The 15,363-nt window shown below is 43.1% G+C and overlaps 1 protein-coding gene across 2 annotated transcripts in view; it reads right to left on the bottom strand.

Moving 5' to 3' along the window:
- Positions 1-540: 540 nt before the first annotated feature.
- LOC133954722 (transcription initiation factor TFIID subunit 4-like) overlaps positions 541-15,363 on the bottom strand; it is an 85,737-nt gene continuing 70,914 nt past the window's right edge. Inside the window, exon 15 of one of the 2 annotated variants that reach the window (XM_062389203.1) lies at positions 541-3,154. In XM_062389203.1, the coding sequence (XP_062245187.1) occupies positions 2,987-3,154 (168 nt within the window). In that variant the 3' untranslated portion in view covers positions 541-2,986. The remainder of the gene's footprint in view (positions 3,155-15,363) is intronic. The other variant, XM_062389211.1, reaches the window with a different exon arrangement.

Raw genomic sequence — 15,363 nt, 5'->3', positions numbered from 1 at the left:
TGGTTCGAGCGGCTTTGATTTGTTCATGCTCAATTTGTCCTTGTCCTGCTGGTGGGTTTGTCGCGGATGAAGCCAGCTTGAAAAACATTTATGGTTGACGTACTCGGGATTTGAACCCTGCGTCCTGTAATTGTACTAATGAAGCCGGATGAGGCTCCGCAGCATAATGTACTGTACTGAATCGAGATCAGCTGTTTAAAGCTCCTGAGGAACTGATGATCAGGCCAAGATCTAAAAAAAAAAATGTAAAAAACAATATGCTCCGAAACCCCAATATTTTGCACTGAGTTAAACGGTTTGGTCTTTTCAAAAATGCTTCTGCTTAATTAGCAGCAGAAACCTAGGGGGACTTTCCATAGTTGAGCAGCAGCGCTTGACTCAGTTTGTACTAAGCATGTGCAATGTTAGAAATGGAAATGAAGTAGGCTGAATTAGTCGTTGACTTTGGTAAAAACTGTCTGCAAAAACATAACAGATAATTTTTTCTTTTGAAGAGTAAGGAATGAACAGCGGGGCACATTGCTTGGGTATTAAATCATTTTAGACTGGAGATCACATCTTTTTAATTTCTTACAAAGATTCCCTGCTACTTGACTTTAGCTGAAGAAGATATGCACAACGTCAAAATCTGCTCAGTTTAGTAAACAGCTTATTTATTCCTTTACAAAATAGGTACAAATACATAAGTAATGTTTTTTTCACACAAACAGGAAATTCTCAAAATATGTACAAGAGTTTACCAAAAATAACGTAGTTCTAATAAACACAGTTTTGTAAACAATATTTACAAATCATTCTTACAATGAAATGTTATTTCCTCTGTCTAATTACATGAGTAATATTGTCCTAATATTTTGGCTAAAAAGCTGTAGTAGTAGTAGTAGTAGAAATGTCCTCCTGTGAAACCACAAGAAACCATAGAAACCATTATTAAAATAATTTCAAATCTCAACAATCCTTGTTGTGCTTGCTTTTAAAACAAGGTATATTAGAGGTCAAATTTATGAAAACGTGTTATGAATAAAAGCCAATTCCCAAAAAGAAGAAGAAAAAAAAAAAGAAAACCAAGAAATATTAATATATTAATTGTTTAAAAATAATTGTCTTTTGACAGAAACTGGCAATATTGTTTTTCCTTTATCGGTCATTTCTTTGCTATTATACAGTGACAGCTTTCGGTTGTCAGATAAAATAGGTATAAAAAAAGTGCTGTCAAATTGTACATTGCACAACAATTCTTCCAAATGTCAACCATATTTAAATAAATTTCAATATGACAAGAAAAGCTGCATAGAGGCCGAGATTTTTTGTTAAATAGAAACAAACAGAAACAAACTAGACAATATTACATAAAAAACACTATAAGGATTGTACAAAAATAATGAACAGGGCGACAATGCAAGACAACATGTAAAAAGCCGGCATTACTCCTCTCTTCCATCAGTGACACAAAGAGAGAAAGAAATGGGAAATATATAAATAAGTTTTAGACTGGAGTCATTCAAGGGCATTTTTCCAGTTACACTTAACTATACAACTGTGATATTTAACTTTGCATCAAAATACAAATTAGTGTAAGGGCTGTGCACTACAATTCTTCATATTGTAGCTTCGATATCAGTCATTATTAAAGTGTAAGGGCGCTAAAGAGGGCTCCAGGTACGACAGAGCATTAGGGCCATTTAATGGGGGAAATAATCTGAGATTTTTAGAATAAAGTTGTGACATTTCAAGAATAAAGTCATTATTTTAGGCTACGAGACATTTTACAGGGGAAATATCAGAAGAACCACCCGTAACCTGCTTTAAGATGAGGACAGCATCTTGTTAAGTTACACATTAGCTTCACAAATAACAAAATAGCACAGTTCTTTTGGCTCATCAGCACCACATTGTCATAGGTATCAGGACTACTCCAAAGAAAGAACCATATGGTCTTTGAGGAAGTTGGCTCTTTTTTCTTCACCCTTGTTATATAACGACTTTATTCTCGATAACAACATTATTCTCGTAATACTGCAACATTATTTTCCATATCTACAAATTTTGTTTTCTTCAAATATGGCCTGAATTCTCCCCATGAGAATGACTCAAGTCTTTTTTCAAACAGCATAAATGTGCAGAAAGAACAACGAGAGGGAAAGATAAACAAATGTTTCACAACAACACCTGCAATATTAACCTCTCAGAACCAAAACACACCTTCTCAAACAGGTGTCATAGTGCAGACTGTGGCTATATTTAATGACCACTGCGTCTTTGTGTATTTGCTATACACAACAAGGGAACTGAGTGAAATTTCTAAATGTGAGTCAATCAAAGCACTTGGTTTTACAAAACATCAGATTTTTCTATTACTGCCACATGGGTTATTCCCTTTTCTATGTGTTAAAATTATACACGCCGTTAAATAATTGAAAAAGAACTATTTACATGTAAAGAACTAGATCGCAATGCTGTTATTTGGAATCTTAATGTTTGATGTCTCCGTGCGGGAAACCTGGAAAAGGCTCATTTATTGATTTCAACATATGTTCAACAAATAGCTCATCTAGATAACGGATCCTTTATTGAGGTGCTAACATACTGTAATTCTCTTCTCTCCTTCAAAATAATCCTTCCTTTGAGGTGGATCATTGAAGCTACTGCCAGTGACGTCAAATAAATACCCAACACACGTGGAATATGTTCTGCGTCTAGTCCTGCGACACAAAAACATTGATCCTTTAACGAATCCTTCAACACAAACAATTTAAACAGGGACTTCAAACTGAATGATCAAACCACACAGCGTGAGGCCAAACAGAGAAGACTTTTCTTTTTGTATGTTTTTTTTGTCTCTCTCTCTTCTTTCTTATTAAACGCTACATCAAAAATCACTACAGTACATATGGAGACACAGAGCTGTAACATTAGACCTGATCTGAAGGCACGTGGCTGGGAAGGAGGAGGAGGAGGTTGAGGTGGGTGCTGAGCGGAGCAGAGGCTACTTGAGCAGAGCACGGTAAAGGAGGAGGGAGTGGGCGGTCTCTCTCTCCTGCTCCATGTAGAAAATGATGTCCCTGAGGTTGACGCGGGTGATGCGTTGCCGTTGACGTGACGAGGTGGACGGGACGGAGGAGCTGGCTGGGGACCCCACCGTGCTGCCTGAAACCTGGGGAGAAAGGAAGGAGTCAACAGGTGAGATGGAGGAGTTCATTCAGGGAACTGTGACTTTTCATTACTTATATAACAACAAATGCCAATAGTTTCACTTTGACTATTTTAAAATTTAACAATCCATCAACCTATTGCTAGCTTGTTTTTGGCAGCAGCGAAAGGTCTTTCTACAGCCAACAGAACCAACCAAAGAGGTCCAAGGGTCAAGGGGTGATGCATTTTCTGGATTTTAAGTCATGGCTCAGTCTATAGAATTTATGCTGAATCCTGTAGGCCTACCGAAGATGGTAAAATATGTATCGATCTTTTAATGGCAGCCGTTTTCTCCTAGTGCTGCTGATGGACAATCTGTATGTTATGTATGATGATGGCATTTAGCTACAGCACCTCACAGACTCTCTAGCAGGACTCTAAACGTTGTCATGTGACTATCCAATTCTAAAATTCTTCCAGACAAGGAGGTGATGAAATTCATTTCCCAGACTCTTTCAACACTGTTAACAAACCTTGGAACTAACCAGTGACAGAACTGAATTTTCCAGCTATAGGTCACAGGAGTGGGCTTGGGACATGGAAGGTCACCAGTTTGAATCCCTGGACTTCTGGGAAGAAATGTTGATGGGGGAGGGAGTAAATGAACAACATCTATGGCTGAGGGGCCTTAGGGCAAGACAACTGACCAGCATGGCCGCCCACCATTACCACTGTGTGTGTGTGGTCAGTGCTCCTAGTGTGTGTGTATGTGTGTGTCTGTGTGTGTTCCGACCGAGTAGGGGTTAAGGTCACATTTACTGTGTGAAAACTTACTGTTAAAGTTACCCACAGAATTATAAACCTTCTGAACTTTCTGACCTCACTTTATTCATATCAGTGAATCTTTGAATGTGGTATGTCGACCCAGCAACAGACTGGTGACCTGTCCAGGATGTACCCTAACTCTCGCCCAATGTCAGTTGACCATGACCCTCAAAGACAGTTTGGCTAATGGTTTTGGTAAATGGTAAATGGTTTTGTATTTATATAGCTTTTCTAGTCTTTGATGACCACTCAAAGCGCTTTACAGTACAGTTTTACATTCACCCATTCACACACACATTCATACAGTGCATCTATTCACAGCACTTTGTTATTCTATGGGGGGCCATTCGGGGTTCAGCATCTTGCCCAAGGACACTTCGGCATGCAGATGGGTCAGACTGGGGATCAAACTGCCGACCTTCAGGTTGGAGGATGACCACTCTACCCCCTCAGCCACAGCATCTAATGAATGAATGAATGTGTTTTCATGTTTCCTCATGTGTTTTCATGTGAACTGAAAGCTTAAATAAGTATGCACTTCATTGAAGCAATAAATAACTCGGGTTTCATTAACTGGATTTTCTCCTTTACTGTGCTCCTAAGAATTTGTCCTTATTTTGTCTTGATAGATTAAAGGGATGTTTGTCTCAGCAGAAAGGAAAGTTTCCATGATAAAACACAACATTGTTAAAGGGATAGTTCACAGAAACAAGGAAAATTCCCTCATTATCTACTCACCCCTATGCCGATGGAGGGGTGGGTGAACTAGTCCACAAAATGATTCAGCAGTTTCAGGGGGAATACAGCGTTGAAGCTAAATCCAATACAATTGAATTAACTGGTGACCTCTTCTTGAGACTTGAAAAAAAAAATGAAATGCCTCCATACTGCTCCAGTGGTATCAGCCTGACATTTAAATCAGACTCTTAACGCTGTCAATTGCACTGTTTCAAGTCAAATTTGTCAAATGTCTGAATGGCTTACGGACACCTGGATGACACCACAGCAGCAGTATGGAGGCCTTTTCTGTGTTTTTTTTTACGTTTGAAGAAGTGGTCACCACTCACTTCAGTTTGATAGGATTTGGCTGCAACGCTGTTTAACCCTGAAACTCCCAAAGAGTAAGCAACGTCATGTTGTCCATTCACTAAATGAAGTAATGTTGAATGGCAAACACAATGACAATATCAATGCTGTGTCATCAAAACAAATATATACCTCCAATTTGGAAAACTAATCCCTCTGGCAGAGCAGCAATAAGATCAAAAAGACCCACTAATGACATCCAGATCTTCAGGTGCAGCTGAGTGCTCTTAGACTTTTTTAAACAGGCTGAACACGAGACTGAGAAAAACACTGGCAACGAGTTCCTGCAGCAAAGGAAAGCATCATTTTTATTTAAGTGTGTTTTATGGCTCTTTACATCCTCCGAAATATGAACAGATTTTCCCTCTAAGTAAACAACGCTGCTGACATAGATCTGAGCTGACGTCCCACTCTGAAATGGAGCCCTTGTTGTTTGTATTTGATCCAGGAAAAACGAGAATGATAAAAAAGAGAGAGAGTATACAGAGGCTGATACAAATCAAGAGATGCTTTTACATTTGTAAATGAGAAACATTGGGAAACAAAACCAGCAAGTGCCCACTTGAACCCAGGCAGAGAGAAATAAGACAGACATTCCAGTCAGGAACACCCTCTCACAATTACATTGATTGCACCACTCTGTAAACACACAGCACAGACAGGCCTTAATCGCAAACATATGATGCGTATGAATTTACAAGAACCAAACCAAAGTCTCACAGCACCCGCCCCCTCCTGAGCTTGTCTTTGTGAACACTGTGCGACGATGCCTTGTCTCAAGTTTCCCTCTGTACACTCTCTGACCCCGGACACAGGACGACGAGTGACGATTCCCAGGCCAGTGTTCCCACAAACTTACCTCGACGACTGGGTTGAGGCAGCCAGTACAGCCGGCTCCTCGTCACCCTTAGGCACACCAGACCCTCACTCTGGGGGGGGGGCGACCCCAGCCTTATCAGGTCAATCATGGGTGACCACATGTGAAAGATGGGGCTGCCTACTGCCATGCCAATTACTGCCACTCACAAGCAGGGGCCCGGCGACAGGGCCACAGATTTTACCAATCAAAGCCATCCATCCACCTGGACGGATGGGCAGTAGTCGCCACAGGCGGGCAGTGCTGGGGTGGTGCCAGGACCACAGTGGAGACGATGGGAGTATAGGCAGACATTACGGCACAGGTAGTGTGCCACAGCTCCCAGAATGTCCTTTCAGGGACAGGGGTAGCCTTAAGTGATCCAAACACAGGCAGAAAGGTCAACGCTCATCCAGCGATTCACTCAACACAGCCGCTCCTCATCCGTCTGTCTTCATATGCCCTCCACGTACTGAGCGTACAGAACCACCCAAACACCGGTATGTTGTTGTTGGTATCTCTGCAGACCCATCCCTCTCAAGCAGATGGCAGAGTTTCGGTTAAATAGGAAAGCGAAACATCAACGACTACATTTTCCCTGTCGCCAGTAATTACACAGTCATTCTGTCTCAAATTCAATGAGAAAACAAAATGGCAGGCTTTGTAAGGTTACGCTGGATGAAAATAAAAAAGAGAAAAAGCAGGAGAGCAGAGGCACAAAGAGAGAGGGACAGAGAGAGAGAGACGAGGAGAGGAGAGCAGAACTGAAAGTCTCAAAATCAGCTTGGCCAAGAAAGATCCATGAGGCAAAAAACAGCATCTGTCATTTTATCTGTGATGGGCGCTCGGAGGCATTATGTCATATGACATATCCATCGTACAGAACGCACAGGGATACTTCGATACATCTCTTCAGACATTTGACTTGTTTGGAGCCAGGGACAGAGAGAAAAACAGGAGGAGAGGAGAGGAGAGGAGAGGAGAGGAGAGGAGAGGAGAGGAGAGGAGAGGAGAGGAGAGGAGAGGCCTCTTCACTGGCTCTGGTCTTCAGCCGCATTCTGTTGAAAGCCATGACAAAGTGCCAATGGGCCTGACATTGTTTTACACTATTTCACTCTCTACAAACACATGTCCATGCACACAAGAGCAGGGACCGTGAGTCTGTTTTGTGTAGCAGACAATTAGCGTAACACAGTGTATGGAAAACAATAGAATGGAATAAAAGACACACTTAAAGAAAACCAGACACCTGTGACAAATTCCGCCCATGCTCAGATTATCAGACAAACACACTACTCCAGTGTCACTAACCCCTTGTGTGCATGAACTGAACATAACTCCAGCCATGTGTCACCAGTATTGTAGAAATAATATAAGCAACTCTAATAGGTTATTTATAAATGATGGAATTTGCCAATAGAGAGGTAATCCACAACGAATAAAAAATCTTCCTTACTGTCTATGAATTCCATTAAAAACCTCCAAGCCCACTCACTCTCAGGGGTAGTTAGCACTGCCGCCTTATAGCAAGAAGGTTCCTGGTTTGATTCCCAGTTCTGCACGTGTGCCATCTATGTTCATGGGTTTTCTCGGGTGTCCTCCCACAGTCACAAAACGTGCAGATTGGGGATTAGGTTAATTGGGGATTTTAAATTGACCATATGGTGTGAACAGTAGGGTGAATGGTTTGTCTCTGTATGCCCCCCCCCCCCCCCCCCCCCCCCACCTGAACTGCAGGTTGTTAGCAAAACATTACTCGGCTATGCATGGTAGCTCGGCCCTAATTTTTATGTATTATATTTCCAGTGGATTAATATGCAGTTGAGGCTCTAGTTATTACAACAATTATATGTGAACCTACAGTATTTTTATGGGTGGTCATATATCAGTCTGGTGGCAAAATTCATGATTGCAGGTCACATGATGCCAGTGAAGAAATGCTGCTGAGCATCACACACATTCAGAAGCACAATCTGAATAGTCACATTATCCTATACTGTAATGGCTGATCCACTACATTTAGACACTTCATCCATTGTTCAGTACATCTATGATACTCATATGTGAAGAACATAAATCAGACTTTTCTGGCAGGTCACACAATTGGTATTTTGCTAAATTCACCTCTGATTAATAATGTATGTTTTCACCCTCTCTCTCACTCGAGCTTTTGACTCCTTGTTTTCAAAATGTGCAGCGGCAGCAGTGATGCCTGTGTCTTGAGGAATTTACATTCGGTCCTTTATTCTTTGAGAAGGAGGGGAGGGGTGTGGGGCAGGAGCGGTGCTGCGTGGGGTTCTTGCTGATCTGTGGCTTTGAACCCTGAATGGCACCTGTGCCTTGATGCCGGAGCCAATATTGGATTTGGCCCAGGTCACACCTCAGGGCGGTGGGTTAATGGCCCACTTTGCCAGGCACAGAGAGCTGCTCGGCCCCTGCACAGGGCCAAGCTGCTGTCTCAGCACTCAACTCCTCAGAGCCGAAGTTGCAGACATAGTGGGAGATCTCACAAACACACACACACACACACACACACACACACACACAGACACATGTACGATACAGCAGCTAACACACTGTGTCAACTCAAACTGCAACATGGGGTAAAAGCATTGCTCAGCATTCATATTTGAAAGATAGAGGCTAGCCCCATGTTGGTTGTGAAACAGATAAGCTGTGGGTGATGCAACATTACTCTATTGTTGTTGTTGGGACTTTGATGCCGGAAAAATAGTCCGTTTATAGTCTGATGTCTGCGCTCCAGGCAAGGACGACATATATAGCACAACAGAGACAGACTGTTGACAAGCTAAACAAAGAAGTGAAGCAAAAGCTGAACCAGGTGGTGTTTTATGAAGTTAAAGCCAGGGTGGAAATTAACAGCAGCCACCAGTCAGAGATTCTGTGTACCAATTTGGCAGGTAGCAGGCAATGCTGAGTGCAAACTGGCTGGTAGACGCTTAAAAAAGAAGGCGTGTGGTTAGTCAGGTACACGTGACGGGCGTGCTCTCATCGGGAGGACCTGACAGACAAACTGGAGGACATGCTGGATGACTGAAGGACCGCCTGATGTGCTGACTGATGGGCTAACTAAAAACCGGCTTGTTGGCTAACTGGCTGCGGGCCCGGCTGACTCACTGACTGGCTGACTAATTTACCGACTGAAGGACTGACTGACTGTCTGGTTGACTGACTAGGTGCCAGGAAGCAAAGCTCTTCCACATGCTCTCCTCCACGCCACATTTCAGTCGGGGAACGTGGCCCCGTCCCTCTGCGGTGTTTACAGTGCGGAGCCCAGCCGTGGGAGTGCAGACCCACTTCATCTCCACACTCGGCCTGAAACCCATCTCCTACGGCCGCCATTAATCAGCAACAGAGACTTTCTCTCTCTCGCTCGCGCTCTCTCGCCTCTCCTTTCTCTCGCTGCTCTACGCCCACAGACATGCTGGATGAGGCCATTTTGAAAGAGTTAACAGATGTCGGCTGATTTGCCCCGGGCTTTCTGACATCGCCCGAGTGATGTATTTGATGTGGAGTTTATTCAGCTCTAATAAACGTATAAAGAATTAGAATAATAATTCACAGATGTACATACCCAGATTATATGCCGGAGCCTCTCTTTGAAGCAGGCAAGGCAGCAAAGATTAACAGAACCAGGGGAGAGGATGAAAAGGGTTTTGGTTCAGTCCACCGATAATCAGGGAGGTCAAGATGGACTAATACCACAGCTTTGGGTTCATGCACCGACACAGACGGGTTTGTTCCTATCGCAGGTTCCCTTTCTGTGCTAAACTCTAAACAAGAAGCTGCTACAGTGACTGTGTTTCCAGAAAAAATAGAGCACAGTGTATCACATTTGCACGTTTTTTTTCTATTCTTATATGTGCTTCTTTTAATTTGTCATTTTGTACTGCAAAGAGAAAAATAGGGGAAAAAACAAAGAGATGAGAGTGGGGTCGAGCATTCTGATCATGGCAAACAAAATTGGGGAATTACTTTCCAAAAAAGCAACTTCCATTTGCTTCACAACTAAAGAACAACAAATCTCAAAAATGGCCAGTTGCAGAGCATCTTAATACCCACATAAACCATAAAAACAGCTACACAGCTCCATGGCAATGCATAGCAACCGTGCAGAATTTCAGTCAAGGAGAAAGAAGGCAAAAAAACACCTTATTACTTCTAACTCCTGCAAGCCATTTTGGTCTCCAAAGGTTTTAGAGTGCCGCAGGCCATGTGTCTGCAGTGTTTCGGGAAATGACTTGCCTTCGCACGAACACTGCTATGTTCTGCAGCACTGCTGCCCCCAGCATCCCCGCTCAATTTCTGTTTAACCCCTTCCTGCCTTCCCTCACACTGACTCACTGCAACAGAGAGCTCTCACACCCAGCACAATACTGTCACATTGTTCAGCCTCCCACAAACCAAGGCAAATCAGACCAGCTTTTCCACGAGCTAACACATTAACTCCACGTCTAATTTGGCTACTTAAGCATGTGATGGCTCTTAACAAACATGTTGCAGTGAAGGCGTAAGGTTATGTGGGGCATGGAAACGTGGAGCAAGATGCCCCTTCACCATTTCACTTTGTCTACTACAATGTGTGACACAGTTTGCACACTTGAGTGTGTATCAACGGTGGATTAAATCTGCAAACTCGTTGACACAACACATAATTAAAACATCTTGCTCGAGGTCAGGAATTTTCTAATTAGTAGTGTACTGACAAAGCTGCAATTCCATCGCCCTGAGTTTCAAAGTCCACAGGTTACTGCGAAGATGAAAGCCGACCCCGGAGCACTATTCTGCAGGGCTGCTTATACAATTCCTCAGAAGACAGTCACAGGGTCACCGAGCTAAACAGTGTGCTGCACCCGGAACCTCGCTTCCAAACAAAGAACTTCAAACTGTCCTGCCTGGGAACACGATCTTACCACCACCACCCCCCTCCTCTCTTTCTTTTCAACCTGAGAGAAACAAAAGATCACGTGAAGGCAAGCAGAGGAAGAAACCATAAGATTGTTTTTTAATTCTGTTTAATTAAAATGCTCTGAGCCTGGCTAGTTGAACTACTACAACTAAATACTGCACAGGCTTTACTAGCTGGATATTTGTAAGTTATTATAATTTGGCAACACCATTAAGGATTGTGGGTAATAACATTTTGGTTATTATTGGCTATTGATTAAATCCTACTGTCTACATTCGGCTAATATCACAACAATCCAGACGATGATTTTGTTGTTGTTGGGATTTGTTAATCAGATTTATTTGTTTGAAGATTGTGATCCAATCAACAGTCCACTATGCCGCCATGTGATCAGAGTCTTTCTCTCTCTGCTCTGGTGTTTTCTATAGCGAGAGAGAGAGAGCGAGGGGAAATGAGGGACCACTAACAGTCTCCACGATAACCTGGACAATTAACGTGGGCCAAGTATCTTTGCCTACATAAAGTACCAGAAGAACTTTTTCAACATTAAATATTCAAAGCGTTTCATATATAAAATGAACCCAATTAGAGTTAAAGTGGAGAAGTGTAATGAGTCTCAAGTCAGAATGCTTGTCTTCAGAACTACTCACTAATGAGCCCTTGTTGGTTTTGCACGCTTTACTTTCAATGGTGTGGCACTGTCATTTCTGCCGGTTTTTAATTTTTAATTCAAGTTGAATGAGAGGGTGGTGACTGAGTTAATAATCAAGGCACTGGGGTGTTTTGCAGCCGATGAGTAGCTGGGAGAAGTTGCCAAATGAGGCTTGTGGTCCACGCTTTGATGTCTTTGTGAAACGTTCCAAATAGGAACAACCAGTTAACAAAAGCCTATCAGTTCAGACTGGTATTGAACATAAATGACCAGGCTGAGGGGAACGCATCCTACAAATGGCCTAATTAGGGAAACGAGTAGGCTATCCAGCAGAAGAGCACGGCAACGGGTAGCACAGCAACATGGGCGCTAGCACACACTGACTTGAGAATGAGATAAGAGACCGAAAAGGCAGCGCGACGGATCCCGCCGCAGACACACTACCCTGAACTGTCAGTCTTCACATAAATCCTCATATGAGCAGTCACACATTTCCCTCACAAGAACAGAGATGCACCGAGGGGCCACGGTGGATATGCAGATGGAGGAGATTAGAACGCACATTTACGGCAGCGGGATCACACCGTGAATTGGTCCTTGATCTCAAATTGACACAAATGGGGCCATTTTTGACTCCATTTAGCCATCACAGGCTCCGTTCCGGGGGGGGGGCCGTCACTGGTCCCCACGCACCTGATGAGACGCCTGCTAAGTACGAGAGGCAGGGAAAAAAACGGCTGTCTGAAGAGCAGGTCTGATTAAGATCCCGGCTCTTCTGGGGAAAGTGCAAAATTTAGATGGCCCAGAAAGACGAACCATAACTTCACTGGAGGAGTTTCTTTTTTTTTTAAAGAGAGCTTCTGTGAGCATTTGTGACCCCCAGTGTCACGGTTTTTCATCCAACAAGCATGCGAGGTTGACAGAGGTTTCACAGCGATTCAGTAATAAATGATTCCTTCAGCATTCTGGGAAAATGATTACGTTTATTCAACTTTTATAAAAATACACGCTACAACTACAAGAAGCTCTGCTGGAAGACAGAGAGGAGTCGAGTTGTTACAAAATGTAGCACATTTGGCACAACGAGGTCAATATTAAAATGGCACAATATATGCTGTCAATTAGGGATCTGGGGTGGGTTGGGGTAAGAAATGGCAGGCAGCATTGTAAAATTTGGACTCAGTGAAGGAGTTCTTCATTACGATTTTGCTGGCACTTTCCTGCAGGCCTCATTCCTCCCATCAGATTCCTCCTCCACAGGCCCAGAAGGCTTCCTTCCTACCTGCACAGCATTTTGGCAACCTGCTTTATTATACCACATACAACAGCATTATTTTCCAGGCAGCTGTGTGTGCATGTGTGTGTGAGCGTGTGTGTATAATGCTTATCTACATATTGACTTGGTTTATACCCACACCCTTGTCTGCCATAATAATTACACATCTTGTAAAAGGAAGTACTCAATTCTTCCTGAACCTGAGGCGGGCAGCTGCAGGAGTTGCCCACCGGCGCCCAGCAAACACACCTCCGGCGCTGCCTGGTATCCAAACAGCTTCAGCACATACCCACAGCCATTTCCTTCAATGGTGTAATGGCGGCTTTCTATGAGGAACTGAACAGAGAGCGCCAACCCGAGCATGGTTAAATGTGTAGTACTAGAGGAACAAAGCAGTGGAGATAGGTCGGACAGGTTATACAGACAGCAGGGGCCTGTTTGTCAACGGGTCAGACCCACACATTGTGTTGCTGCACACATCTCAACGCACACACAAACACACACAAAAAGCAGCATTGTGTGGGGACAGAGACCAGTCGGGGAGGTGTGTTTACATTTTGTGGCTCTGTGGACCTTGCATGTAAACATAAAGATCGCTCCAAAAAGCCAGGCATGACTTTGCTTCCCAAGCCAAACCACATCTATGGCTCAGAGCTGCAGTGACACGATGCGGGTGACGGAGGCCACATTTAGCTATTCACAACTCTTCCAAAGTTCTATCAGTGGAGGGCTTTCATTAGTCCAACAAATACATAATTTATACAATCTAAAAAATACATGTGATCATGAATCAAAGTGGGAATGAGAGACACAGAAACATTGAGGTTTTCTGGTGATGCCCATTCTTTGTTTCAGGAAGTAAACGGAGGTCAAACGTTGGACAGCGGCTCTGTCATATGCGGTCAAATGCAATATTGTTGGACCAGTGATTAATAGCCAGACCTCATACTACCAGGAGTCTGTGCTTATCGCAAAAACGATTCTCTCGGAAAACACTGACATGTTATGGTTCAGGTTCCTAGCGCACTTACAGTCCCATTAAATCGACCCTCTTGTTTAAACATGAAACAAAGAGTCGGCCAATTCAGGCACTTGGAGACATTAGCAGACTGCACTCTAACTGACAGCACATATAAATATATATTTATATAAACATATAAAAACACAAGGGAAGCCAGTAGCCTTTATCCTCTCCCTGTAGGAGACCAGGACTGATAACACTCATGTGCATGGTGATGTCTGAATTCTGCTGAGATTATTTGTCAAAAAACGCCTGAATTTCCCAGTTAATTGGCCTCCCTAATTAGCATAGGATGTCTAATTCCCATTGCAGTCAGTGTGCTAAATGGTAAAGCTTTAGCGAGCGGATGCCATTCTTTTTTTTCCGTTTGAGCAGAGAGACTCCCCGTTCAAGCCGAGCTGCACTGTACATTACACACTCAATGATCGATTCTAAATCTTAATTAGTGAAACAACAAACAAGCAAGGACACTTAATGAACTGTGTACCTTGTCAAACAGCTGGCTCATTATAGTTATTGAGATATATGTTAAATTTAATGATTTGGGCAATTAACTGCGGACCCCTTTCCGTAATCTCCGAGGGACATAAAGGGAGGCGGGCACCAGGGCCACAAACCTAATGGAAAGCAGCTGACAGATATTTGTCACCCCCAGAGAGCTGAAACGGGCATCAGCCTTGTGTTCAGAAATAAAGATGTCACACAGAATGTCTCTCCCTTGTGAGCTCAACTCCCTGTGCTTTGTGCTCCTGGATAACACTGCTCCGACGCAGAGCTACGACATGTTTCAGGCGCTCTCTGCCTCGCTGGGACCTCGTCCCACTTAATGATCGGAGATTTTCTGCAAAAACAATACAGAAACATAACAAAAGATATCTAAAAGTGGGCACAGTCTTTATTATCAGTGCCTTTTTTTTTCATGGCCATCCGTTTCCAACTTTTTTTTCTAAATTGGTCAAATGGAAAGCAGTGGAAAGCGAGGAGGAAAAAAATTAAGCTGAGCCGAAAAGTGCGACTTGGATTTAATATTTTATAATTGCCAAGGGACATTCTAAGATCAATGAATTTTTGCCCGGGACGCACATCAGAAAGAGATGTACTTCAGTCTTTTTAGGGAACATTGGTCTATTTAATTCTAGTGTCTGATGCATGTGAAATATGCCTTCCATGGCCTCCTTCTTCTTCCCCAGGCACTGCTGGAGGCAGACATTACCACTTTTAATGGGCCGCCATGAGAAGAGGCAAGTCAGCCAATAACCCATCCTCACTAATGGATCGCCTTGTTTGTTCTCTTTCACGATTTTCTGAAGCTAATTTTAGATGTTCTGTTTTTCTGTTAAAAGACAAAATAGGGGACACTGTATCACAACAAAGTCTGCACAAAACAGTTAAATAAATTGTCTTTCGACAGAATCGCAAACAAAGAAATGCATTATTATTTTAGCAACTCATTTACATGGACCGTCTCTGCTCAGTAAAGCAGATGGTGGTCGGTCCAGGTTACGAGGGGTGGTGTAAGTGTAACTGGAAGCCAAAGCAGGACCTCTCCCAGCGGGAGATGAAATTAACTTCTGAGGTCTGTAGG

This window comes from Platichthys flesus, chromosome 1 (assembly GCF_949316205.1).
Source record: "Platichthys flesus chromosome 1, fPlaFle2.1, whole genome shotgun sequence".
In the NCBI taxonomy this organism is placed as follows: domain Eukaryota; kingdom Metazoa; phylum Chordata; class Actinopteri; order Pleuronectiformes; family Pleuronectidae; genus Platichthys; species Platichthys flesus.
Note: the sequence above shows the minus strand (reverse complement) of the source record. Positions and strands in the feature narration are given on the sequence as shown.